This window comes from Microtus oregoni, unplaced genomic scaffold (assembly GCF_018167655.1).
Source record: "Microtus oregoni isolate MIOR12 unplaced genomic scaffold, Mior012 000000F_ref0000247, whole genome shotgun sequence".
Classification (NCBI taxonomy): domain Eukaryota; kingdom Metazoa; phylum Chordata; class Mammalia; order Rodentia; family Cricetidae; genus Microtus; species Microtus oregoni.
The window spans coordinates 27983908-28011071 of NW_024543059.1; the positions used below are offsets into that span (position 1 = coordinate 27983908).

Below are 27164 nucleotides of genomic sequence, written 5' to 3' on the forward strand. Positions count from 1 at the left end.
TGCACTGCACGAAATTTTAAAATTAAAAAAGATTCTTTTAAGGATAAAGAGGTAAAGGAAGTGGCAGTGGATGGCAGTCTCCAGGATGGGAGGGAGAAGAGTCAGACAGAAGTGATGGCACAGTACCACTGTTCAGGCATGGCCTGTTGTCAGGATAGCGGGCAGCCAACATAGACAAAGACAGCTCACCTTAGGGACTACAAGCAGGGGTCACCTTACTTCAGAGCTTTGGAGCTCCCTTAGTGTCTGGAAGGATGTGCCAGCCGGCCCAGGTGGCTGCCAGCATGATCTCCCACAGAAAGGCAGTTCCGGCTCAGAGGGGACGGGTCCTGCCCACACTGCTTCCACGGGGGCTCACTGTAGCCACCACCACACGTACCGATCTCCCTGCCCTCACCTGGGCAGACAAGGACTTGGCATCAAGCCAGAGGCTGTTGATATTGGACGGGCAGATATTCTCAGCAGCCCAGCACTGCCGAGAATCCGTCCTGCATGCATGCCCTTCTGGAACAGTGGTTCACAAAGACAGAGGCTCTCGAGGGAGAGAGCCCAGGAGAAAGAAGATGTAGGTAGCCAAACACAGGAAAGTGAACTGCACAGTATTCCTCTTACAGAAGATACCGTTTAAGTAAAGAAACAGAGAGAGGAAGAAAATAAAAAGACATTAGGCAAAGTAAAGCATATGAGAGCTGGTTTGCCTATATTAATAACAAAGCAAACTTTAAAAAGTCTGTAAAAGGACAAATATCCTCTTATTTCACTTCTGAGCGATTCCAGGAAGCAGCATGGTGGTGCTAGATCAGTGGTTCTCAACCTGTGGGTCGGGACCCCTCTGGGAGTCAGCTATCTCCAAAAATATTGACATTGCGATTCATAACAGTAGCAAAATTACAGCTATAAAGTAACAATGAAAATAAATTTTTGACTGGGGTCACGATAGCATGAGGAACTGTGTTAAGGGTCACAGCACTGAGAACCACTGTGCTAGACATTGGGAGGAAAGAGAGACGTTAGTATTTGATGAGTACAGAATTTCAATTTGGGATCATGACAGAACCCTGAAGAGTTCAAGTCTTATAAGAGGAAAAGGATTCTGGAGACAGATGGTGACATCTGCACAGCGACAGAAACATGTGTGTTGAGAGGGGGCTGCATGCTTCACATGCCTACTTGTCAATATTGATCCTATGTATATTTTATCACAACACAACCTTATTGGGGTATAATTTATATGCAAGAAAGGTCACAATTTTATGTATATAATTCAGGAACATTTGGAGAGTACTCTCTCACCATAGTAGCAGGACGTTGTTCCTTTTATCTGAGAAGTGGTCTACTGATGCCCAGCCTCTCCCAAGCTGGTTGCTTTCTGTCACTATTAAGAAAGCTGGGAGCATCCCAGTGAGGTCACTGTGTAGCAATACCTTTGCATTTTTCTTTGATACACAGCTAGCAGAAGAATTGGATGGTTATATATGTTACATAATCAAAAGAAATGACCGGCTATCTTATGTTAAATACCTGTTTAGTTTTAGGGAGATTGCCAGCCAAACTGTGCTGGCAAGATGGCCCAGTGAGGAAAAACACTTGTCGGATAAGTCTGTTAACCTCAGTTCCATCTCCAAAACCCATGTTTTTTAAGCTGGGCGGTGGTGGTGCATGCCTGTAATCCCAGCACTTGGGAGGCTGAGGCAGGTGGATCTCTGTAAGTTCCAGACCCATGCTTTTTGAAAAAGATGGAGGCAGCAGTGAGCATTTGTAATCCCAGAATTCCTACTTTAAGAGGGGAGGTGGAGGTGGGAGACCTGGAGACCTTGAGGACCAGACGGCCTGGAGTATGCAATGCAGGGAGGAGGCGGGTGTAGCCAGCAAAATTTTTCTCCCATTCTGCAGATTGCTCTTCACTTGATTGACTATTTTCTTGGCTATACAGGAGCTTTCCATGAGGCCCCATTTGTCAAGTGCTGGCCTTACTTACTGAGCATCAGCATCCTTCTTAGGAACTCCTTGCCTATACCTACGTGTATCCTGTAGCGCGCTCCCTAGCATCTCTTCTAGCAGTTTCTCTTTCAGGTTAATGTTGAGGTTGAGTTTTGTGCAGGGTGAGAGACAGGGATCTAGCTTCATTTTTTACATGTGGGTATCCAGGTTCAGCTCTCAACATCTTTGATGAAGATGTTATCTTTGCTCACTGTGTATTTGCGGTGTCTTTGAAGGGCTTAAATCTGGGGTCTTTATTCTATTCCATTGATCTTCCTATCTTTCTCTGTCCCAGTACCATGCTAGGTATTTTGTTTGTCTGAGACAGGGTCTCATTATGTAGACCAGTCTGGCCTCGAATTCACAGGAATCTAGCTGCCTCTGCTTCCCTCATGCTGAGATTAAAGTCATGTGCCATCACGCTTAGTCACCATGCTTTTACTATTATCACTGCTGTGGCTTCTAGTATAAATTGAATCGGCTATGGTAATGCCTTAGCATCCCTGTTCTTTATGCTCAGGATTGCTCTGGCTAGCTGCTATCTGTTGTGCTTCCATGTGAATTTTAAAAAATTGTTTTTTAGATTTCTATGAAGAACGAGGATTTTGATTGGGATTGAACTGAATGTATAGATTGCTTTTGGTAGGACATGATATTAACTCTACTAATACATGAACATGGGAGATTTTTCCAGTAAAAAATCAAAGTCAACCTAAATGGACCTTGTCTCAAAATGTAATTAAGTATTGTATTCAATTTCTACTACCCACTCCAGCACATACAAGAGAAAAGTATGGAAGAAAAACAAGTTTTACCTGGGTGTGGTGGCATGCATCTTTCATATCCAGAAATGGGAGGTTGAGGAGAGAGGATTGAAATCCTGAGGCTAATTGGATATATTAAGTCTGTGACTCAAAATCAGTCTATAATTGATAAAAATACCTTGTGACCAAGCAATTCTACTTTTAGAGAATACTAAAAGACAAAATTATAACAATTTAGTTATCTTAAATAGCTTAAATCTCTGCTCTAGAACTGAGCTGCCCTTCATCCCCCACAGATGGGTAGTGCCCTGAAAACTCAAGGAAGGCATCTGACTTCAAGGGCAGGAAGACTTAAGAAGGAAACAAAAGCCAGAAGTGAACCGCTCATCTCAAAATTATTTTCCTTGCCAGGAGGGAGCAGGAGACAAAAATACAGAAATAAGGAAACAATTGATGGGGCAGCCTTGTTGTACATTACCTCATTCAAGAGAGGACAGAGAGGGAAATGTCACTCTCATGCCAACAGAAATGGGCCCGGTTAAGGAGTTTGGCCAGTCCCTCTCTGACCCCGGTCTCTCTGAAGGTGAGGTAAGGAGCAGGCCCTTGACTTGGTGATGAACCTTAGCAGGATGACTCCATTTGGACATGTTAGTCTAGTACAGAACCTTAGCGTGGCTGACTCCATTTGGACTTGTTAGTCTAGTATAGAAGTAGTCCAAACAACTGTCTTGTGATTTCTGTTTACCAAAAGCGAGCAGTTGCATGCACTAAAAGACAAGAAAGTTCATGGTGGACAGTGTATGGTAGTTCTAAATTGGAAGTGATCTAAACACTTACAGGATAATGGACTATCATGTATTGCACTCACAAAACGGAGTATCTGAAATAACGCTGCCAGTCCCTATCATACCACCTCAGCTTGGCTGAATCATAAAAACAGAACAAGTACTGTGTGATTCCACTTGCATGAAGTTTAAGACCAGGCAAAGCTGATCTGTGTTGACAGATGTCAGCACAGGGAAGACCAGGTGGGCACAGGGACAACTTGTAGACATCAGAATTCTACAGCCTGGTCACCACCAAGTGCCTCCTACCCTCCCCAGCCGTCTCTGAAGGGAACTGTCCACTGCGTCCTTTCCCTCCATCATCTTCACGTAATGTGGGCAAAGAGGGAGGTGGCCAAGTGGTGCTGTGTATCTTCCACTCAAAGGTCTGAAGATGGAGAGGGAATGTACTTGCTACTAAGGAACCTCATCTGCACTCGAACCAGATCTCACTGGACACTCAGCAGTGTGTCGATCAGATGAGACTTGGAATAGTTTGCTCCTCTGAAGCAGAACACGGGAGAGGGGCAGAGCTGACTTTCTTCTGGTCAGTTGGAGCTGACGAGAGACCCAGACCTGTCAGTCTGTCAAATGGAGACCCAGAGAACTATGTCCTTCCAACAGGATGAAAGCAAACCATATGGATCTCATGCAAAAAGCCCCCTTTTGGGGTAAGGGTTAATTCCATCTTATAACTCTCAGGTCATATTCCATCACCTAGGGAGGGCAGGGCAGGAACTCAAGGCAGGAACCTGGAGGCCTTGGAGGGGTGCTGCGCACTGACTTGTTCCTCGTGGCTTTCTCAACTTCCTTTCTTAGACAACCCAGGACCATCTGCCCAGGGACGGCACCATCCACAGTGAGCTGGGCCCTCCCACATCAACCATCAATCAAGAAAATGACCACAGATTTGCCTATAGGCCAGTCTGATGGAGGCATTTTCTCTGAGGATTCTTCCTAGGTGACTCCAGTTTGTTCCAAGTTGACAAACAAACAAACAACAAACCAGGACACTGAGTTATCGTTTTCCATCTTGGCAGAGGGTGAACATCCTACTGGAAGGCAGCATCATTATGTCTAGCTATTTTGTTTATTAAATAAGACACATAATTGAAAAATTACTAGAGGAGGAAAGAACCAAAACATATAACTGAGAATTAGGATGACAACTAGCTAAGGTTGCTGGGCATGGTGGCACTTGCTGTAACCTCAGCACTTGGGCAGTAAGGCAGAAAAGTCAGGAATTCCACTACCCTTAGATATACAGCAAGTTCAAGTCTAGCCTGGTCTATATTAGTCCCCTTTTTTAAAAAAGCAAGTAAAAAACCATAAAAAATACTAGCTGAGGTCATCGTAAGTTCTTTTCTGTATGATGAGACCAATTACTTCACACAGGGTATCTGAGAATTTAAGGGGCTCAGCCCTTACCTTAGAATTAGTGCCCACTGGGGTTGTGTATTTAAATGCTTTCCAATGCAGCAACCCACACAATCAGACTTGGGCCTGATCATCAGCCATGTCTGTCTTGCATCTATAAAAGATAAGAGAGCCCTTTAAGGCCACTGTAAAGGCTCTGTGTTTTTTCTTCACCATTCACACCTAACCTGGAGTTTCAGGTACCATAGCTGAAAGCAAAGAGCACAAGGCGGCAGCAGCGAGTGGCCATCGCCACCCACCAAAGTCTCCAGACTCTTCAAGAACCCTTCAGGCTTCCCTCCCTGTCCCTGTTCTACTGCCTTGTAGTAGCCCATATTGGAGGAAATGCAGGCCAAGTGCTACTCCACAGAGGCCAACCCAGCCTCCATAGGCACCATGCAAGAAGGGAAGAGAAGAGCTGCAGCCACAGTGACGGCCCAGCACATCTGATGGATGCACCTTTCCACAGAAAGTTCCTGAAGAAAGCGATCCCTTGAATGAGAGTTAGGAAGAAACAACAAGAGGAAGACAGGCTTAGAAAAGAAGGACTTCAGAAGCTGAGACATGAAGACAGCAGTCAAGGTGAAGAAGAACAGGAGGAGGGGATGCTAAGGAACATGTGAGGTCACAGGGTCTAAGCGTGAATGTAAGACGGGAGAGCTTTCTTCATAACAGAAATGAAGAAAAAATTCCTGAGCCAGCTGGAACCTCTGCAAAGAAGCTGTAGGAGCACAGCCATCTTTTGTGGGAGCACGGTAGTCTTCAGAGGGAGCACGGTGGTCTTCGGAGGGAGCACGGTGGTCTTCGGAGGGAGCACGGTGGTCTTCGGAGGGAGCACGGTGGTCTTCGGAGGGAGCACGGTGGTCTTCGGAGGGAGCACGGTGGTCTTCGGAGGGAGCACGGTGGTCTTCAGAGGGAGCACAGTGGTCTTCGGAGGGAGCATGATGGACTTTGGAGGGGATCTGAGATTGACCAGCAATCAGTACACAAAGCTCAGGCAGATCACACTCTGGGTGTTTCTGAGAACCACATTGAGGGGCAGTTTGTGGGAACATGAGTCCCCTCATACAACTCAGAAAATCACAGGAACCAAATCCTATGGGTCACTAAGGCTGCCCGCTATAGTCTGGACAATACACTCTCAAGGGATCACCATAGATATGTCAACAGCAGGCAACAGTGCAAGGCTGTAACTGTTAAGGAAAGGCTGAGCAGGAGAAGAGAGGAAGGTTAGGTCCAGCAGTCCAAATGGCCCACCTCTGAACAGTACCTTCAAGGTCCTAAGCCTGCACCACTAAGCATGCTCAACCACAGGGTGAGAGACAAACTTCCTTCCCCTTCTGGAGATGCGTGGTTACCTGGTAGTTACACTGGTGTGAGCAGAAGGTACTGGGGCCATTAGGCACTGTTGAGAAGCAGTGCCTCTCAGAACAGTATTCTCTGCCACAGGAGAGCTACACTCAGCAGATCATTAATGCTTCAACATCCTTAGAGACTTACAACAATGTCTGTATTTTATGAAATTCAAGAAAGTAAACCATCTCCACGTCTTCAGGTACAATATGGCATTTTGTTTTTAGTTCCAAAATTCTTATATTACTAAAAATCAATGGAAACACTTAATTACAAGAGAAGATAGTAAGATGTAGAACGCTGATAAGTAAGAATATTTCCAAAAACTAACTTACTCGTATGAAATCTGTAAGTGTATTATAAATGAAGGCTCCTCTTGGGAGAAAGAAGCAGCTTCCAGGGCTCAGGTCATGGAAGAAGAAAAGCTCTTGTTCCTAGATTGAAACAATAATTGCATTTCAAATTTCGTCTCCTACTTAATGTTTATCATACCTGATCTGACAGTGATGAAATGTCATTTTATCCTCACATCGCCTATTACGAGGCATCCCAAGGCCCCTCAGGATCTATCCAGACATATAAATATATAAATAGCACATGTAAAATGATCAGCTTTATTTATGATCACTTAGCCTCATCTTTGGATGTTTTGTTATCCTTTGTTCTTCATTACTAATTTTTTTTTAGTGTAAATGGAAAGTAGCTAATTGTCTAAGTTTTCATCATACATTTAGATATAGGTCTCATGTGGGGACAACAGAATAAAATGAGAAAGAAAACTCATTGCAGAAGACAGGTTTCCAGTCATGTGACCTTTCTTACAGTGCCAACCCCTGAGAATCTGCCCTGTGCACGGGGTGACTCCTAGCAGCCCTGCCAACTACACCTCACAACAGACATGGGCAGACAAATGGTTTGCCCATTGTGTGACACAGCTTGATCCTGGCAGGATGGAGATTAAAACCCTAGGTCCACTGACTTTGCTTTTATAACATGCTAAAATAGACTCTCTCAAGAGCTTTTAACGCTCTAACAAAAGATAGAGGACAGGAGCTTGTTATTGACTTTCAGAGTGTGGATGTGGAAGAACTCAGCTGTAGGCAACAAGTGTCAACAGAACAGAACACAAGCGAGAAGAAGAAATATTACTCTTAAGATTTTGGTTTGTGAGGTGCAGTCATGGGTAACAACAGTGTGTCTGTGTGATGATGGTATGGGCGTACCTTCCCGATTTTCCTGTGGTCCCGGCTCTTGGCTTCCTCTTGGAACTTCTCCCAGCCCTTCATCATTTTGCTATCAGGAAAGGATATTCCATAGATCCGCTGCAATGTCTCCATCTCAGGATTGCCTTCCCAGTACGTTGAGGAATTCTAAACATCAGCAAGGTATTGCTTTTTTCAAAACCAAACGTTTGGCAGTAACACCACTCTACAACATATATGCAATTTCCCATTATAAAATCCGCAATGCTCAGTTACAGATATCTTTATAGTGCTTGAAAAAGTCTTAAATTGGGTCTAACAAGAACCTTTTCATCCAAATTATAGCACTAATCAGTAAGTTGCACAAAGAGTCTGCTGTGGCTTCTAGGAATGAAAGTGACGGAGAACAGGAAGGAGGAGGCTGAGGAACCAAAAAAGGCAGAGGTCCATGCAAGTGTCAACCTCTCTGGTCTATGGCTCAAGGAGACGGGCATCAGTGGCTGATGGGTAATTAATACCCATGTTTCACCTTCAGAAAACCGAGGTCCAGAAAGGCTAGGGCTTCAAATTCAGCCCATTGCTTATGATTGCCATGGCCCAGTTCCACTCCCGCTTTTCTCTCTGCCTGTGGTACAGTCGTCTACATGCAGAAAGATGCTCTTGTTCTCACTGGGCAATGAAAGACATCCATTGCACAGCTGTCCTTGGTGTTAGCTCTGCCTCCTCCCCAGCCACCTAAATCTGCAGACACGCGAGTCTCTATATAAAATGGTGCAATTGCACATAACCTGTACAAGGTCCTGCACACTTTAAACCATCTCTAGAGTACCTGACGCAAAATAAATGTTATGTATGTATCTGTTGCAATATGCCATTTAGGAATTAAGGACATCACTACCACTCCACTCCCAACATCCCCAAACTCTATGTGCACAGTATATACATGTCTAGCATTGGCATGTAACATGAGGGCCTGCTTGGTTTCTGTCCTCCCACCAGGTCCCACAAGTTACACAGAGGTCTATATTAATATAAACTGATTGGCCCATTAGCTCAGGCTTTGTATTAGCTCTTATAATGTATATTAGCCCATTATTCTTATCTATGTCAGCCACATGGCTCAGTACCTTTTTCAGCGGGGCAGGTAACATCCTGCTTCTTCAGTGTCTGGACAGGACTGCTGAGGAATGGGCTTCCTTCTTCCCAGGATACTCCTGTTCTCATTGCCCCACTTCTACTTCTTGTCTGGTTGTCCCATCTATACTTACTGCCTGGCTACTGGCCAATCAGCGTTTAAAACATAATTGAGAGAATACAATTGTCCCGCACCATAGGCACAATTTGTTTTTCAAATATTTCATCTAGCAGTTGATTAAATCCACATATATGAAACTTGTGAATACTGGGGCATCTAAATAAGGAACAATATACTTAAAAACTGTATAGAGGACTAGAAGGATGGTTCAGTAGTTTAGAGCATTTGCTGCTCTTGCAGAAGATCTGACTTCAGTTCCTAGCACCCACACTAGACAGTACCTTCAGTGATCACACTTCTGACCTCTGCAGGGACCCATACATACACACATGCACGCATAATAATCATAAATCTTTAAGATACGGCACATAAAAAGATATGCGTCACAGTATTTAGAATAAGATTAAAACTCAAAAGCTATATAGTGTTTTAATTATCAAGACTCTAACACATTACTTTTAGTGAAATAAGAATGAAGAGTTTAAAATACCATCTTGTTCAGACTATAGAAGACGTGACTGAAATCCCTTATGTAGTTTATTTTGTCTGCGATATTTATAAACTTAAAAAAATCCTTACCTTGAAAATTTTTATGGCTTTAATTTTTCCAGTGTGTCTTACATGGGGGCCTTTGCAAAGGTCAATTAACGGACCACACCTATAATGAAAGATTGAAGACAGGCCCAGACATATTTATAATTTTTTTGGACTGTTCAATATAAACCACATTATCATATTGTACCAATTAGCAATACCTGTCTATTTGACACAGCCTAGAATCACCAGAAACAGTGTCTAACTGAGTAATTGACTTTATCAGGTCGATCTGTGGACTTGTGTGTGAGGGACTGTCTTGTCTTAACTGACACAGCAGGGCCCAGCCCAGCACGGGAAGACCTTCCTGGGCAGGTGGTCATGGGCCATGTAAGAAGTCAGCAGAGAACAAGTCAGGAAGCAGGGCCTCTTTCTCTCTCTCTCTCTCTTTCTTCCTGGTTCTTCCTTCCTTTCATTTTTCTTTCTTCCTTTCTTCATTTCCTTCCTTCCTCCTTCCCTTTCTTTCTGTTTTTGTTTGTTGGTATTTTTTTAAACAAACATATTGTCCTGGCTGTCCTGGAACTCAATGTGTAGAGCAGACTGGCCCTGAAGACAGAGCTCTGCCTGCCTCTACCTCCCTTCTGCATGGTTTCTACTTCAAGTGCCTACCTGGGTTCCTGCCTTGACTTCCCTCAGTGACTGACTGTGACCCACAAATGTAGGCCAAGTAAAGCATTCCCTCCACTAACTTGCTTTTGCTCAGCTGGCGTGTTTATCACAACCGCAGGAAGGCAGCCAGGGCACACAAGTTTTAGGTAAAAGGATGCACTCTTCACATGTATGGGGTAAGCTTTATTTCAGGGTCAGTGAGAGCAGGGACCCATGGAGCCTCAGATCACATTGCTCTCTCTGCAAATTCGAACCCCTCAGAAAATCTTCTGAAGACACTGTGCATGCAGAGACATCCTTTTTAACTGTCCCTTCACTGTGGTAAAACCAGAGAGCCATCCTGTTCCCCACTAGGACTTGGGGCTGCTGCCGCTAAGTTCCAGGACCCCGCTGAGCCACTTAAAGCTGGTGCACACAAACCTGTAAATAGTGGTTGTTGGAGTGTCGACTTTCTCCTTCAGAATCCGGCACTTAAATTTATTATACTACAAAGAAAGTGTAACACATTATTATAAAAAATGTTTTAATGGGAAAACTATTTTTTTTAAAAAGTTCCAAGAGACACTTACTCTGTCCAAGGTGTTGGGACACCATGGACAAGCTGTACTCACAGCAAAGAGTGACACTGTCCTGTATGAGACTCCAAGTCACACGGCTGGTAAACTCTCACATATGACCATGCTGTGAGTTAGGACCACAGATGTGGAATGCACATATTTTTTTTATATCAGCTATGTATTTAAAATTAATTCCATCTTAGTTTTACTCTTGAAACATAGCTGTCATGTGATTCAGGTTATTCCACTGGGTTCAGATCCTACTAGACAGCACTCTTCTAGAAGATCCGATTTCAACTACATAAAATAAATCCAGTTCTTAGGGCACATTTCCATTATTTGCATAAAAGCAAAGTTTACATTGTGGCACTGCATTTGCTAAAAAGCCATGGTATCATTACAGTTAGCAAACTAAGGTAAGTCATCCTTTTCTCTGCTTTTATTGCAATAATCACAGTACCAAGTATTAATTCATATTAAATAACTAAAGACAGGAGAAACAAGCCCACATTTGTACAATGTAACTGTTTCATCCCAATATGTTCAAGTGAAACCACTGCCTTCACAAAAGCTGATATGATCAGTTCTTAGGAGTAATCAAAAAGTCAGGGCAGCCCGCAGAACAGGAGTAGCATCTGTAAGTGACTGATGTTTTGAGACAGACACCAGGAACATATAAGCTGCTATAATGCAAACCAAACCAAAGATGAATATTCTTTCAAGAACAGCAAAGAGGCCCTTACAGACTCCCAGGAAGGTATACAAATGGCCAGTACGTACATACACTGAAAGAGGCTCAGCATCACTACGTCCTAAGAAAAATGCAAATCAAGGCACAATGAGACACTTACTTTATGCCCATGGATGGCTGTTAAAACAAACAACATCCAGAAAACTAGTGTGGGCAAGAATGTGGAAAAACTGTACAGACTATAAATGCTGAGACTATCATGGAAAATGCTATAGAAGGTCCTGAAAAACTAAAACTGAAGCTCCCCGTGATCCAGCAATTCCATTTCTGGAATTTCAAACAGAAATCTCTATGCTCACATTCATATCAGTATATACACAATTGTTAGAATGCAAACAATTCCAGTATTTATGGGCAGCTGAGTCGACAAACACAAACACACATACACACACAAGGAAAGGATGATTATTTAGCCTTAAAAAAAGAAAGAAATTCTGACATGCTCTGCAGGACCTTGCAGTGAGTGAAACCAGCCAGTCACAAAGGTAAGTAGTGTGTGATTCATTGAACTGAGGTTCTTGTCAAACTCACAGCACAGTAAAAAGAGGGCTGCATGCCAGGTGGGTAGCCAAGGGAACGGAGAGTGGGTCCTTAATGACACGGTTTTCACTCTGGTGAGATGACAGTGCTGATGTTTTCATATATGCTTAATGCTACCGAACTGGGCATTCAAAAATGGTTAAAAGGTAATTACTGTGGAAGTTTGAATGTAATTTGCCCCCATAAGTGTTTGGCTGGGGGCTTCTGGAATGTTGTCTTAGCAGTTAAGAGAACTGGTTGCTCTTGCAGGAGACCCAGGTCTGATTTCCAGTACCCACATGGAGGCTAACAACTGTCTATAATGCCCGCTTCAGGGGATCCAGTGCCCTCTTGTGGCCTCCACAGGCATAGCATGCACATGGTGCACAGACATACACCAACACCCACACACGTAAACAATTCAAAGGGAAGGGAGTGAACATAGACTGGAGGTTTTTGTGTAAGATTACAAATAGATACTGTTGGGAGGAGTGGTCAGATGTCTTAGTTCTGCTGTTAATTGGCCATACTTTCTACTTTAGAATTAAGCAACATTTCATTTTCCAAGAGGATTAGTAACCCCAGTGGTCCAATACTAATCATGTCTAAATTGATCAGACCTATGAAAATTACTCACTTGGCTCTTTACCTGCCTATGATTGCCTGAACTGTCTCAGAAAACATGAAGAAAATGGCATAGCAAGTGACCACTGACACGCTCACAGCAGCCCTGCAGACTGTACATGTGAGCACTGACACCCTCACACAGGTCTGCAGACTGTACATGTGACCACTGACACCCTCACACAGCTCTGCAGACTGTACGTGTGACCACTGACACCTTCACCACAGCTCTGTAGACTGTACGTGTGACCACTGACACCTTCACCACAGCTCTGCAGACTGTACATGTGACCACTGACACCCTCACCACAGCTTTGTAGACTGTACGTGTGACCACTGACATGCTCACAACAGCTCTCCAGTCTATAACTGGCTACTAGACAATAGTCAATTATAGGCAGGGAGGGAAATGTTGCAGGATATTTGGTGGCACTGTGAAACTTGGAGACTGTGTTAATAAAATTCACCTTGGATCAGGGGATGGAGCCAGAGACTAGTTGGTAGGAATTGGCCATAGAGTGGACAGAGGAGCCAGGGATAAAACTAGAGAGATGCACAGGAAGGAGCAGGGAGGGACTTAAGGTCTTTTTTTTCTTTTGGTTTTGGACAAGAGGAAAGATGGTTCTCTGGCCAAAAAAGATTAGCTGGTTGCTTCTCAGCTTCTCACCCCAACATCTGACTCCCAAGTCTTTCTTGGTAAACAGAATGATAGAGACTTAGTTAAAACCTACATTTGGTGGCCATGGCTGAGCTAATGCCAGCAGGCCAGAAATCTGAGCAGCAGGTGCTGACTCCAGGGCCACGGGGCACAGATGGTGGTTAAAATATCAGTAGATTCAGGTATGGCCTCTAAGCCAGCAGAAAAACAACAGTAAAGAAAACACTAGTCTATGTTAACAGCTTTTAATATTCCTTTCTAGTGAGAGAATTTTGTGCTATGTTTCCCCAGTTACCTTAAACATTTCCAGGAGTGAGTCCTTGCTGACCTCCAATCTTTCAAATGGTTGCTTCTCTTTGATGATAGATTTACATAGATTCTCTAGGGCAGACAACTCAGTGCTGGACACCACTCTAAAAAACAAAGAAGATATCCTGAGCATCAGTAGGATCTTCCAGATGCCACTCACCTCTTCCTCCGTGGTCCTGTGCCCTTCACTACTAATTACATGCTTTCCAAACTGAGCTGGTGGTTCAGGCATGTGTACTTTTGTTCAGAAACCTGTATGACGGGCTCCCCATATCCCTGCAGGGTCTAGCCTCAGAGGAAGGCTGAGAGCCACTGCCTTAGACTGTCAGGTAAATAGTCAAAACGCTCTTGCTGCCCACATGAAACTGGAGGTATGGTAACAAGAGAAGGCACTGTATACGCTACTGTGATAAGAGAGTGTCTTGATCAATAACTGTGCCTTGACTGTACTAATGACATGAAGGGGCCTCCATAGACTAAGTTATTTCTAAAGGTGTGGAACGTTAGCCCCAAACCTCACTCCAGAAAGGGAGAACAGATAGAGGAGTCTATCGTCAATGGCCAATGATTACATTGAATATGTCCATGTTACAAAACATCCATTGAAAATTACTGAACAACAAGTTTCCAACAGCTGCCAAGCAGGTGGTACAGCCCAAGAGACCTGGGAAATACCACACCCTTCCAGTTTGCTCATCTGTACCCTCTGGAGCAGCCTTTAAAATAAATCAAAAGCTTTTTGTGAGCCAGTCTACCAACTCCTGAACCCAATTAGTGGGATGTGGGTTAGACAGTAGAAAGCCTCTGTTTGTGACTGACATCAGCACTGTGGCAACTTTATAGGGCTGAGACTTGAGTTGAAGGTCTGGGTTAATACCTAGTTGGTATCCAGAAAGCTGAAGAATCAGTTGTTACATGGGGAAAACAAACAAATAAAAACCCAAGACAAACAAAAACCTCATATACTTAGGGTCAAAATATTATAAATGAACACACTCTAAACCAGTAGTTCTCAACCTTCCAATGCTCTGACCCTTTAACACACTCTAGCCCAGTGTCCTCAGTCTTCCAAATGCTCTGACCTTTAAATACAGTTCCTCATGGCGTGCTGACATTGATACTTCATAACTGTAATTTTGCTACTGTTATAAATCATATTGTAAATATCTGATATGCAGGATGTCTAATATGTGACCCCAAAGGGGTCACAACCCACAGGTTGAGTAGCACTGCTCTAACTTATAAGCAAAAATAGTTCAGACTGGAAAAGTCTATAAAAAATAGTGACATAAGCCAGGCATGGGGCACATGCCTTTAATCCCAGCATGAGGAAAGCAGCTTGGTCTACATAGTAAATTCCAGGCCAATCAGGAATATACAGTGGAAACTATGTCTCCAAAACAAATAAACAAACAAAAATTAAAAATAAAAACAAGCCAGGCAGTGATGGCACAATTCTTTAATCCCAGTACTCAGGAGGCAGAGACAAGTGGATCTCTGTGAGTTTGAGGACAGGCTGGTCTACAGAGTGAGTTTCAGGTCAGCCAGGACTGTTTCACAGAGAAACCCTGTCTCCAAAAAGCAAATAAACAAACAAAAAGACAAAAAACAAACAAATAAAAAACCCACTACATAATGCCAGATACACTGTTAGGGAGGTCATTACACAGCATGAGGGTGATGGGAAAGGTGAAATGTTCCACATTTGCCCAAGCAGGAGATGCTGTGAGCGTGAGTTGAAGCACAAGGGAGAGAAGACAGAAATGCTTAGGACATAAAACTGGAAAACTAGACGGGGCTGCTAGAGGGGGTGCTGAGGAGCACAGGGGAATCTGAACTGGACTGGGATGCCGGATGGGGGTGGTAGGAAGTATAGAAGAATTAGAAGAACCCAAGGTTTCAGTATGGGCCCCTGGTGGTGTCCCTAGGAACTGTGAGAGATACAGATCAGGGGTGGACGAGGGCAGGGCTGCAGGGCCATGATTCCACACACAGACCTAGTGAGTGTGAGACCCCTGTGAACACCACCACCTGACTCAAGTGTGTGCGACGTTCGGTGAAGTGGACAGTGCCTCGACCATCGAGGGCAGAAGCCACAACTGTTCTCCAGCATGGAGCGCATGATTCTGGTTTGGATTAGTGTCATGCTCTAGCAAGTATGTTGAAAATTACTCTCCAATCTGAGCGCATTTGAAAAACAATTTCCATAACTCAATAACCACTTGATAGTCACACAATACACTATGACTGAGCTATAATACGTAACCATTTTAAAACAATAGCATGTACACATGCAATCAGAACCCAGCGCTCAGCAGCCTTACCTGTCTTCAATGAACATGTCGTAATAAAATCCATTCTCGATGGGTGGGCCGTAGCACAGGTGGCCCCCATAGTAAAGTTCCATGGCCTCCCCCAGGATGTGTGCACTGGAGTGCCAGTACACCTGCAAGATGTTGACAGTCAGGAGAGTTGTCAGCAACCAGAACTGTCACGGGACATCAGGAGCAGTAGAGCAAGGGAATGGCTGTTGAGGGGATAATACTACAATACTGGGAAGAGAGTCTCCAATGCCTACCTGGATGGGGATGTTCCCTGCATCCTCCCCACACTCCCGGAGAACTTAGGTCTAGCTCAGAGTCACTTTGCTGAGCACTGCAGCTACGGTGTAGCAGCTCCCCACTTCCCTTCTGTACCTTTGACAATTCAGAACCCTGAGCTGAGGAGCCACATGGAAATTTGTTGTAGGCTTGGGGTGGGAGGGAACTGGTGCCCTGAATGTCTCTAAGACAGCCTCTCTGAACTCAACACAATACAGAGAAGTAGCTACTTGAGAATATTACCAGAGTCCATGAGACTTCACATCTGCACAGCAGTCTCCATATGCTGACTAACACATGACTCTGGAAGTCTGAAAGAGTTTGAAAGATGGCTAAGAAGGGAAAGATGAAGTCAGGGAGTGTTGCTGGCTGCTGGAGACCTCGGAGGAATATGTGTGGGGGCTAAATTACCATAGTCCGACAGGTTATCAGCCCCACAAATTCAGAAAGTTGAGCCGGTTTCAAATTCCCAAAGAATTAGTATTGTTTTAAGGCTAACTAAAACAAATAAAATTAGTTTAGCTTATAAGGAATTAGTTTTAGTTTACCTATGAGTTAAAATTAACCAAGTCACCAAATAAATACAGATGGCACACATGAATTATAATTGAGTTCTATGTCAAAACCTTTTCCTTTGTTAAATTAACTACCATTCAGTAAACCAGAACAGAAAGGGGTAGCTGCAGAGAAGCTGTGTGTAACCCTAGTCTACTGCAACAGGCTGGACATGCTCTGGGGACAGAGCCAGCGGGAAGTCCTTGCAGCGGAGTACCTGGACTCAGGGTGCTGCTGAAATAGCAGGCATTGCCCTTATCTAGGTATTTGTCAGACCAAACAATTGTTAGATACAGGAATATAATAGCTAGTGACAGAAACAGAGACTATGCCCTAGTGGCAGCTATGCCTACTGGGGAGTGACACACAACGGCAGGACAAGCAGACACACCTCAGTTCTTTGTGTGTTACACCTGAGTGGTGTGGTAACCATGAGGTGAACATGGCTCAGTAATAAAGAGTAAAGCCTGCATACACAGTGCAGGAAGGTCTGTGTGCCATGTGTGAGAAGAGGGGAGCTTACCAAGGTCTGAGGGGTGAGGAAGAACCAGTAACATGCAAACCATGGCAAGAGCTTGAGTTTTATGAGCTTAAAGCGGAAACCACTGAGCTCACATTTTAAAACAGCTGGGCAGGAATGGATTTCAGAGACAACATTAGTGGGCAGTTTGGGCAGTGATGATGAAACTGGCCGAGTGTAGGTTTGTAGCCAGGGGTCATAGAGATGGAGAGAAATAAGCAGCTTCTACAGACACTAGGAGGGCGCAGGCTATTGGGCTTCCCATAACTTCAAGATATGACTTGAGGAGAGGAAATAAGTGTGCTTAACTGATGAAGGTCTGGCCTGAGAGAGGTGGGCATGTGGTGGGTATACTCAGATGGGCAGACAGCAAAGGAGTAAGAGTCAAGAATTTCATGGTGGAATTCTCGCTCAGCACCCCCATGGAGGTGGCACTTAGGTGTAACATACAGCACTGGGGTGTGTCTACCTGCAGATCACTGAGTATGGACAGTTTATGGACTTGCAGTTTTCCCAAATTTTGTTTGTAAATGTTTCTTTACATTTGAAGGGGGATAGTCTATAGAAATGGATACTTTGCGTTGGTATGGATCTTGCTTTATTGATACAAATTTAAGGTCAACTTTGTAATACTGTGTACGTGTATTTCTGATCTTGATTAAGGTATTATGTTTGTCCAGCTCATTTAAAAATGTAATGTATAATTAAGAAATATAGGTTAATAGATAATCATCTATAATAGTCAAGCTTGTAGTCATGTTAGTTATATTTTCTAGATGGACAGACATGTATTTCAGATGGATAGTTATTCTTCAAACCTTTCAAAAACTACAGAATATGGTGTTTAAAATGTTTTAAGAAGTTAGGACTTTTCATGACAGTGAGACACATCTGCTCCTGGCAGCATCAATCTACTTCAAGAGGATGAAGGGTATCGAAGAGGCTCCTCATGGAATTGGTTAGCCATTTGGGCAAGAAACTGCTCTTGCCTGTACTGCTTGATGAACTGGACATGAAGGACCCACAGAGAAATGACTGCTGAACTTGCCTAAATGTGAAATGTTCCTTCGCAGTTCCTGCTTCAGAAAAGAGTCTGCTAGACATTCTGCAGGACACAGAAGAATGTGACTGACAAACTGCGAGTATAGGCGGAACTGTCTTTGAAATTTCCTGCTTCATGGATACTATGGGCTGAAGATGGATACTCCAGAGGTAAAGAAGAACTTTGGTGGCTGTCCGAGCAGAAAGATGTCTCTGTCAATTGCTTACAATGCACTTCCTGTTTACTTAGGTAATATTATATTTTTTCTGGAGTCTTTGATAGAGTTGAAGAATAGATATACTTTTCCTCAATTATGATAAAAGATAAAGTAAATATAAATAAATTTAACTGTAATTCTTACTTGGTACCTGTACTTTTACTTTGTTAAAGTTAAAGCCTTCCTTTTTGTTTAAACGGAAAAGGGGAAGTGGTGTGAAAGGTCCTTCTGTCTATGTGTTGCTTTTATTGGTTAATGAATAAAGAACTGCTTTGAGCCTATGGCAGGGAAGACAGAACTAGATGGGGAAAGCTAGGCTGTATGCTGGGAAGAAGAAGAGAGGAGTCATGGAGATGCCATGTAGCCCAGCAGGAGAGACAGACACTGGAACTTTAGCCGGTAAGCCACAGCCATGTGGCTATACACAGATGTATGAGTTAGTTAGCCAATAAGAAGCTAGAGCTAATGGGCTAAGCAGTGATTTAATTAATACAGTTTCTGTGTAATTTTTTTCGGATCTAAGCGGCCAGGAACCAACAAGCGGCCTCCTTTTTACATAAACTCTTTCTTCCAGAAGCTGCTTTTGGTCATGGTGTTTTAACACAGTAACAAGAAATAACTAATAACCTTGGCATACTTGAATCAGAAATTACACAGCTCTTATCATCCAGAAAGCATAATAATAGAACCTCAGCTAACCATAGCTGGGTTTTTGCAGTGGCAATAAGTCAGTTGAAAGGAGGCTACACACTAAGATGATATGCATATCAGAGACATGCACTTACTATATAAAATACTGCATTTACAAGTATTTAAAGGATTTTTCCAAATTCTCCCATGGATATTAAATTACAGGTACACACATTTAAAGGTTGACTAGGAATTAATTTTGAATACACACTGATCTAACCTAAGGAAAGTATTATTTTAAGAAATAACAATCACGGGCTACTTATTTGCGTCCACATTCTGCAAACAGTCATTAGCTGTTATTAGATGCCAGGTTGTAACTTTAAATGTTGGAAGACTGAAAGTGTCATCACCCTTGATTTCCATGTGTGGCTTTTCCCATAATTCTTTATCATAAAGATCCAACTCTGGTTTCCAAACACTTACAGCCTGAGCTTCCTCATTGTCAAACATCAGCAGCTCTACAGTAGAGTCCCCTTCCAATGGGCGGTCCAGGTCCCATAGTACACCATTCACTTTGGCAATTACTGCATTTTCAGCCAGTTCTCGACTAATAGGAGAAAAATCATTTGTGGTTAACAATCATCACATTGTAATTTATTGTAAGAAAAAGCTTAAAATAATTATCAGGGCTTAAAAAGGTGGCTAGAAAGTACAAATATGACCTAATAGGATCAAGATCTTTTATTTTGTAGCAATTATTTTATATATAAAAGTCATAAATGTTTGCTATTTTTAAAACTTGAAAAATAAAGAAAGAACAAATAATAAAATTAGGATCTCACATAAATCTTACCCCTTATTCCTAGAAATAACCATTTATAACATTTTGGTACATCACTCCCTAGTCTTTTCTATATCAGCTTCTCATCCATGTTAAAAAAAAAACTAGTTATGAACATAATTTTATAGCCTTTTTTGTTGCTATGCCATCAGTCTAGAAGTGTCCTGTTTGCCCTGGCTTTTGCTCTTGGGTCTCTTTCGGTTTTGCTCTCTTAGGGAACTCATGCAGCCATCTAAGCAATGCTCCTTGTGCCCCCATACGTGCACAGAAATGGAACGAAAGGGTGAGGTCAGGCACCATCACGAGATCTCTGATAAATACAGTCTGGCACACTTACACTCATCCGAAGTGATTTTCAGATCTTTGTCAGTGTGATACTAAAAACTGGTACTTGATTTCTTTGGTGATTATTTTTACTTTTAATGAATTGTCTGCTTCCTTTACCTATTTTCCACAGACACCGACCTTCCTTCCTTTATATTTTTAAAATAACATTTATGGTTTGAAAACTACTGAGTAACAAAGTTATAAGAAGAAACCTAGGAAAGCAGGAGATGGGAGTGTGGGATACTTGCAATCACATTTCTCAAAAATGACTGCTAACATTTTGATCTATACTCTTCTATAATCTTTTACACATATACCGATATAAAATTTTTAATACTTTCCTTTTTATATGTTACTTTGTAACACACTTTGTAAAGGCACTATAGCACTGTCTTTATCTGCACACAGACTTCTGAAGCATATTATTTAATCGTTACAAGAAAATCAAGACTTGCTGGGCATCTTGGTTTTATTTTTGTGGGCTTTGGTTTATTGCTACTGTAGTGAACATTCTGAACACATACGTTAGTAGTCAATCCTTTTCTCAGGAAAAAAAAATTTCAAAGCAAAACTGTGATGTCAATGGCAATGAACTGTTAGTGGTTTATGTCAGGACACAATGCCAAACTTTCCTAACAGCAGAGGCACCAGAGTCCCTTCCCACTGCTCTCAAAGTAGGTGCTGGGAAACTGTATTAGCCCTCGATAGAGTTCTAAGAAACGAGGCATTGCCCCTCTAGAAAAAGGGAGCCACGCAAGGAGAGAATATTACACCCTCTAAAACAGTAGGTAGCAACTCCTTTGGGAGTCAAATGATCCTTTCATGAGGGTCCCCTAAGACCATTGGAAAACACAGATATTTACATTATGATTCATAACAGTAACAACATTACAATCATGAAGTGGCAACAAAATAACCATGACATGAAGAACAGCACTAGGAAGGTTGAGAACCACTACTCTAAAGGGAGGATGGGCCTTCATCTCCAATGAAGGTGGCCCTCGAAGACGGATACTTTCCAAGGTGCCTTGGTAAAGACCACACTCAAACAACTGCAGACAAGCATCGTGATAGCCTACTAAATGAACCTGTGCAGGGTGCAGCCATAGATGGAGACAACCAAAGGCCAAAGAACTTGTTTCTGTCCCTGGAGTCCTGGGACTCACTATATATGTGGCCTGATAATGCAGCATGGCGTGAACCTGGGCAGTCTTTACCTCAGTCAGGGGCATTCCTAGAGCCACAGCTAACCTCTCCAGCTGCTCTGCAACATGTGGGCATCTAAGACACTTACAGTCAGTAGAACCCAAAGTAACACAGGTAGGTGAACCTTCTCAAAGACTTAAACGTCTTCTGACACGTGCTGATACATTCACAAAAGTCTACCCCATGTGGACTACAACAAATTTATTCTCTAGAATAAAATGTAGGAGTTTCCACAGCTTCGAGATCATCCTGAGCACAGGTGTCTTCCACCTGCAAACTCTTGAAGGACACAGAAATTCTCTGTGATGTGAACAAGGGTGCCTTACCTTCTTAAACACCAGGGTGAGTCCTGTTTACACATCTCCCAAAGCTGCCGCTTGCCTCTATGTGCCGTTTCCCTCTTTCTCTTCTGTCGCATTAGTATACAACATATACTCAGGGCTTACAACCTCCCACCATGTTCCTTTTACTCTCTTCTGGATACTTGACTCTTTTACTGGATTCCTTCTTACAATTGTTCTTTTGTGTTTTGCCACATTGTTAGTGTATAACAAAGGGATCTCACCCTTGGGAACAAGGGAACAAGATTGCTCTCTGGGGCCAAGTGTAGCCATGGCTTTTCTGATTCTTGCCCTTTGGGGACCATTGGTTGGCATAGCCGTGTTGTCCTTGTTTGGACCAGTGTTTGTAGCACCCTTGTAAAATGTGTGCCTTTTGGGTTACACTTGTTTCAGACTAGACTCCTTGTGATGCAGGGGTTCCATTAACCCCTACTACACCCTAGATTCTCCACAGATTTAGCATAGGGTGAGAGTTTCCTGGTCCTCAAAGCAGGGGCTATGCCCCTAATGCCTGTGTAAGCAGTTATGAGGTGACTGAGGTAGGAGTGTAGGGTGCAGTGAGGTGTTTGAGGGCCAGAATGTAAATTAGCATGTGAAAAGCTGCCCACAGAGAAAGACTAACCCCCGCCCCCCAAGGATGGTGGAGAAAGGCCAAAGATTCAGTGGTCCAAAAGCCTGCCTGTGATAGGGAATTTAGAAGTCCCAATTTTCGACTGTGTTTGCCGCTGAGTGTCTAACCTTTCTCCCAGCTCTGTCCGCATCTCCCTCCTTGGACGCGCACCATTTGTTAGTAAACGTGTGTCTAAGTCAGTGCTTTGCTCCCAGACAGAAGAGTCTGGAAATCTGGCAGGTGTTCACCAGACTCCAACGCTCTCCAATAACACCATGTAGTGGTTCATCTTGGCTGTCACCTTGACACACCTAGAAAGAGGGGGACCTCAGTTGAGGTACTGTTTCCATCAGATTGGCCTGTGAGGTATTTTCTTATTGCTGTAGGAGGGCCCAGCTCACTGCGGGCACTGCCATTCCTAGGCAGGTGGATCTGGGCTGTGCAAGCCAAGGGTGGGCAGCACTCTTCCATGATCTCTCTGTCAGTTCCTGCCTTGAGTTGTCCGCCCCGCACCCGGCTTCCTTTCACAACGGACTGTAACCTATAAGCCAAATAAACCCTTGCATCTTTCCCCAAGTCTCCTTTGGTAGTCGTGTTCATCACAGAGACAGGAAGCAAATAGGGCAAGCGGGAACTTCCACTAATCAAGACCTTATTCATGTATCCAGGGCCTAGGAAGGATGAGAACCATTCTGTGACTGCCAACAGTAGTGTTACCTTGTGTCTTTAAATTACAATTTGAAAAATAGTAAAAATTATGAAGATGACTTTGAATAAAGTCAGTATGGATGGCCTGTCAAGGGTACAAGTTTTTTCTTTAGGATATATTTTTTACTAGAACTTTAAATTTTGGACCTTTTACATAGAAAGAAATCATGATCCTGTATTCAATTATGTGGTCTTTTTAGGAGTCAGAGGGAAATTTTAGTTACTTAATTTAGTTAGCTAGCTGAATAAGAAAAATGGGGATACCAAGCTGCTTGACAAAGTTTCAGTACTAGGACAACTGGACTGACCCTTCACTGCCCTTGATGGAATTTGCTACACAATTTTTGCCTGTGTTTTTGACATGCTTAATATTTGAATTCCTTGCTGTTAAGGACCCCTCACCGAAGGCTAGCACTGAGACAAAGGGCCCCTGACCGAAGGCCAGCACTAGCACTGAGGCAATGTAACAATTCTTATCGAAGTTGATAATAAGAACAAAACTCATGGTAGTTCCCTAGGAGAATCAGCTATGCAAGAAATTGAGTCTTCTTTAGAACCTGTTACTTTGGTGTGTTGGTAAGCATGAGACCCAGGATCTGAAAAAAAATCATTACTATACTATAGTATGAAGTATTTCCTCTCCAAATATATTCACAACAGGGAGGGAGGGCGGCAGACAAATGCACAAGTAGCATGTGTGCGTGGGTGCATGTGTGGGGGTGTCAAGTGTGTGCAAGCGGGCAAGCGCCTCTGTGTGGGAGGGCTCTCACCTGATGTCGGCGGCCACCTGGTAAGGCGTCGTTCTCCACCTTTCTCCTTGCACTGTTTTCCCACCAGCCACCCTCACTGTGATGGCGCTGCTTGCGTTCTTCCTTTCCTGGGCAGCAGGTAAGAGCTGATGCTCTGTCTTCAAGGTTTCGAACAGCTTCAGTCTTTCTTTTATAAAACCCGGCTGCTTCACCTGAAAGTCATTGGCTCACAGTAAGGCAGCGGCTTGGCCCACTGAGCTAGCTGTTCGGCAGAGTCCCACTTTGCCTCAGCGGTGCTCACCCTCTCTCTACAGCCCCCTTACCGAACTCCTCTCAATACTACATGGATCTCTCCCTCTCCCATTGTTTCCAGTATATATAGGCAAGGTTATACAGTATAGCACTTCTTAATATATAACCCTTGGTACCCTCAGGACTGGATTCCTAGACCCCCATGGATGCCAAAGTCCTTAATAAAGTCCCATAGTACGGGTACATCTTCTCACAGCCTCCCATAAACTTTAAGTCCTCTCCAGATTACTAAAAATACAATACTATTTGGGGAATAATGACCGACAAAGTCAGGACGGAAGCATTTTCCCAAGTATTTTTGGGTTTAAAAATCCACAAATGAAGAACATGTATATCCACATGGCAGGGGAGGGGGTTGGTTGGCTGTGCTCACCCAGTCTGCCTCTAGTTGTTGGTCTTGCGTTTGTCTGATCTACATGACTAGAGTAACATCTGTGAGGCCATTTCTCTTTGGAGCCTAGCAAGTGCTGAGTCTCCATGAGCCCTTGCTGCTGTTTTAATAACTTCTTTAATTTTAAAAGCAGATAATATGAAAGCAGAGCTATTATTTCACCTGAAAAGGAGTGGAGAATACTTTAATTCCAGCCGGTGGCCAGCTTGACTCTATATCAAGAGGTTACTGGTCTGGCCCAAACGGTAACTTCATTAGTAATTACGTTCTTACTGCCCACCCCCCAAGTCCTGCAGACCCATGTTTTAAATGACAGCGCACGTTTTATGTTGTTTCCATAGCAACTACTTACCTCCCTTTCAGGCTCACTCTCTTTCAGCCTCTTCTTTCTGGTATCCTTTTCTTGGCTTTGAGTAGGAGGCTGAAAGATACACGGCACAGCAATGGCAGGTAAGAGAAATACATTCGAAACCCATGGAAAGAGGGAATCCAGGCAGCTCAGGGCAGGGGGGCCCACAGTTTGAGAGTCCCTGTTAGACTGTGGGGACTAAGACCTACTTATAACCCTCAGGGATCAAGTTTCAGAGTTCGGCCCTTTCTGTCCAAGGGCATTAAATATATTTGGAGTTTAAAATGCTTCAAATCAAGAGCTGGGGATGTAGCTCAGAAGGAGAGCACTCACCCAGTATGCAGGAAGCCCTGGGTTCCGTACCCTGGAATATACACTCTCTGTCTCTCTGTCTCTCTCTCTCTCCCCCACTAAACTTTCAACAAATAACATCACCAGAAAATGTGTGGATGCCACCAGACTTTCACAGTCTGCCTTTAGCTAGATATTGCCAGTGCATTTGGCAAAGAACTAAAAAGCATGTCAGTTTTAGAAAGCCTTCAGAACTTTGAAAGATGCTCTTATAATTTGCATTTAATAATCTTCTAAAAACATGAAAATATTGTAATCAAATAATCCCACTAAGCCCTCAAAGTAGACTGCCAAAACAAGACGGTAAAAATAACCTGTCTTGGATAGCATGGAACTAGCCAGCAGCGGGAACAGAAATTGCTGGTCCTCTTCCCTTAGGAAACCATGGATCTTAAACACTTTAGCGGTCTTTTAAGAAGTTTTATTTGAGACAGTGTCTTGTTGCTGGTCGACCTGGTACTCGCTATTTACCCCTGGCCTCAAACTCTCAATCATTTTCCTGACAGCCTCTAGGATTCTGGATTCGAGGCATGCACCTCAGTCATTCCTGCCACTGGAGGGGGGGGAAAGTGTTTCCAGTCTATCCAAAGAAGAGAATGACATCAGCTGATCAGTTAGGAGGTTGGTGAAAACCTAGCGGTTCCCCAGGCCGTGGGCAGCGGGCAGGGCGCCGGCGGGGACACACCCTGCAGCCCTGCCCGTGCCGGGGTGCAGAGCTGGAGACCGCTGAGTGCGCCTGGGCCGCGTCCCCAGAAGCCCGCCCGGTTACCTCCTGCGCCGCCGCCCGTCCGGCCCGGGGGCCATGCTGCTCGGCCAGGCGCAGCCGCAGGCCAGACAGACGCTGGTGCAGGTCGCGGTTCTCCGCTCGGAGCTGTGCCACCTCGCGCGTCAGGCGCGTGCCCTCGGCTTGTCCCAACTCGGGCCCGCGCAGCTGCTCGTCCCTCAGGCGCTGCACCTCCGAGCACAGCCGGCGGATGTCCTCCTCCTGTCGCTGCAGGCGCGAGGCCACGGCCTGAGCCGCCAGGGCCTGGGCCGCCATGGCAGCCTCCCTAAGTCACTCACCGGCGCCCGCCGGCCCAGCTAGAGTGACCAGGCTACGGGGCGGGACGGAGCTGAAGGGCCTCGGGAGGCGGGGTCTGTGGGGCAGCATCACTCTAGGGGCGGGGTTAGGGGCGGGGCGATGGAGGATGAGGGGCGGTCCGAGGCTGGGTATCCCTGCATGGGGCGGAGCGACGCGCAGACAGGAGGCGGAGCCATGCCTGGGCGACAGTGCAGGGGGCGGAGCAATGGGCTATGAGACGAGTTGTTATGAGATGGTGAGGGGCGGGGCCTGACCGGGCATCGTAAGGGGCGGGGAGGTGTGGGGGCAGGGCGGGGCAACATTGCAAAGGCAAAGTGATGAGACAGGGATGGACTATAGGCATCAAAGCTGAGGGTGATGAGATGGCTGGGCAATACTTCAAGTAGTAAGGAGAATGAGCAGGGGAAGGGGACCATGGATAGGGACTTGGCCAACGTTGGTTGCTCTGCAGGGTTGAGAACTACTCCCTGAACCTAGGCAGTAGAAGTGGGACTACTGGATGGGCTTCTCTAGCGTTCGGAGGCGTGTCCAGGCGCCAGTGCCAGAGTGCTCAGCTGAAACTGGAGTTGGAGAAATGGAAACACAGGAGGTATGCCTCTTGACCAAATCGTCTAAAGTGTTGGCGAAGCCCGATGAAGTCCTCTTATTTCCCTCTTTAATTCTTGCAGTCGCCACAGTATGCCAACAGGTTCTGAAAAGTGACTATTGAAAACGGACCTTCATGCCAACCAAGGCTGTGCAAATACAGCGGCCACTTGACAAGGACGCAAAGAACAGCACAACAAAAACCTCAGCCTGGCCAGCACAGCATTGCTGACTCTTTGGGTCTGGAACAAACACTGTCTGTAGCTATCCTGACAGGAAAGAAGATGATCTGAAGTAGAAACATTTGTGCTGCCAGACTATGGAAACAATG

At 44.3% G+C, this 27164-nt stretch overlaps 1 protein-coding gene across 1 annotated transcript in view; it reads right to left on the reverse strand.

Moving 5' to 3' along the window:
- The window catches only part of Tars3 (threonyl-tRNA synthetase 3), a 45229-nt gene extending 18949 nt beyond the window's left edge, over positions 1–26280 (reverse strand). The window contains exons 1-10 of the mRNA XM_041658859.1: positions 25937–26280; positions 24820–24888; positions 23786–23976; positions 19466–19589; positions 15740–15861; positions 13402–13519; positions 10418–10482; positions 9374–9452; positions 7561–7707; positions 6673–6771 (exon numbers count right to left, since the gene is read on the reverse strand). Of these exons, the coding sequence (XP_041514793.1) occupies positions 6673–6771; positions 7561–7707; positions 9374–9452; positions 10418–10482; positions 13402–13519; positions 15740–15861; positions 19466–19589; positions 23786–23976; positions 24820–24888; positions 25937–26206 (1284 nt within the window). The 5' untranslated portion in view covers positions 26207–26280. The remainder of the gene's footprint in view (positions 1–6672; positions 6772–7560; positions 7708–9373; positions 9453–10417; positions 10483–13401; positions 13520–15739; positions 15862–19465; positions 19590–23785; positions 23977–24819; positions 24889–25936) is intronic.
- Positions 26281–27164: the final 884 nt, after the last annotated feature.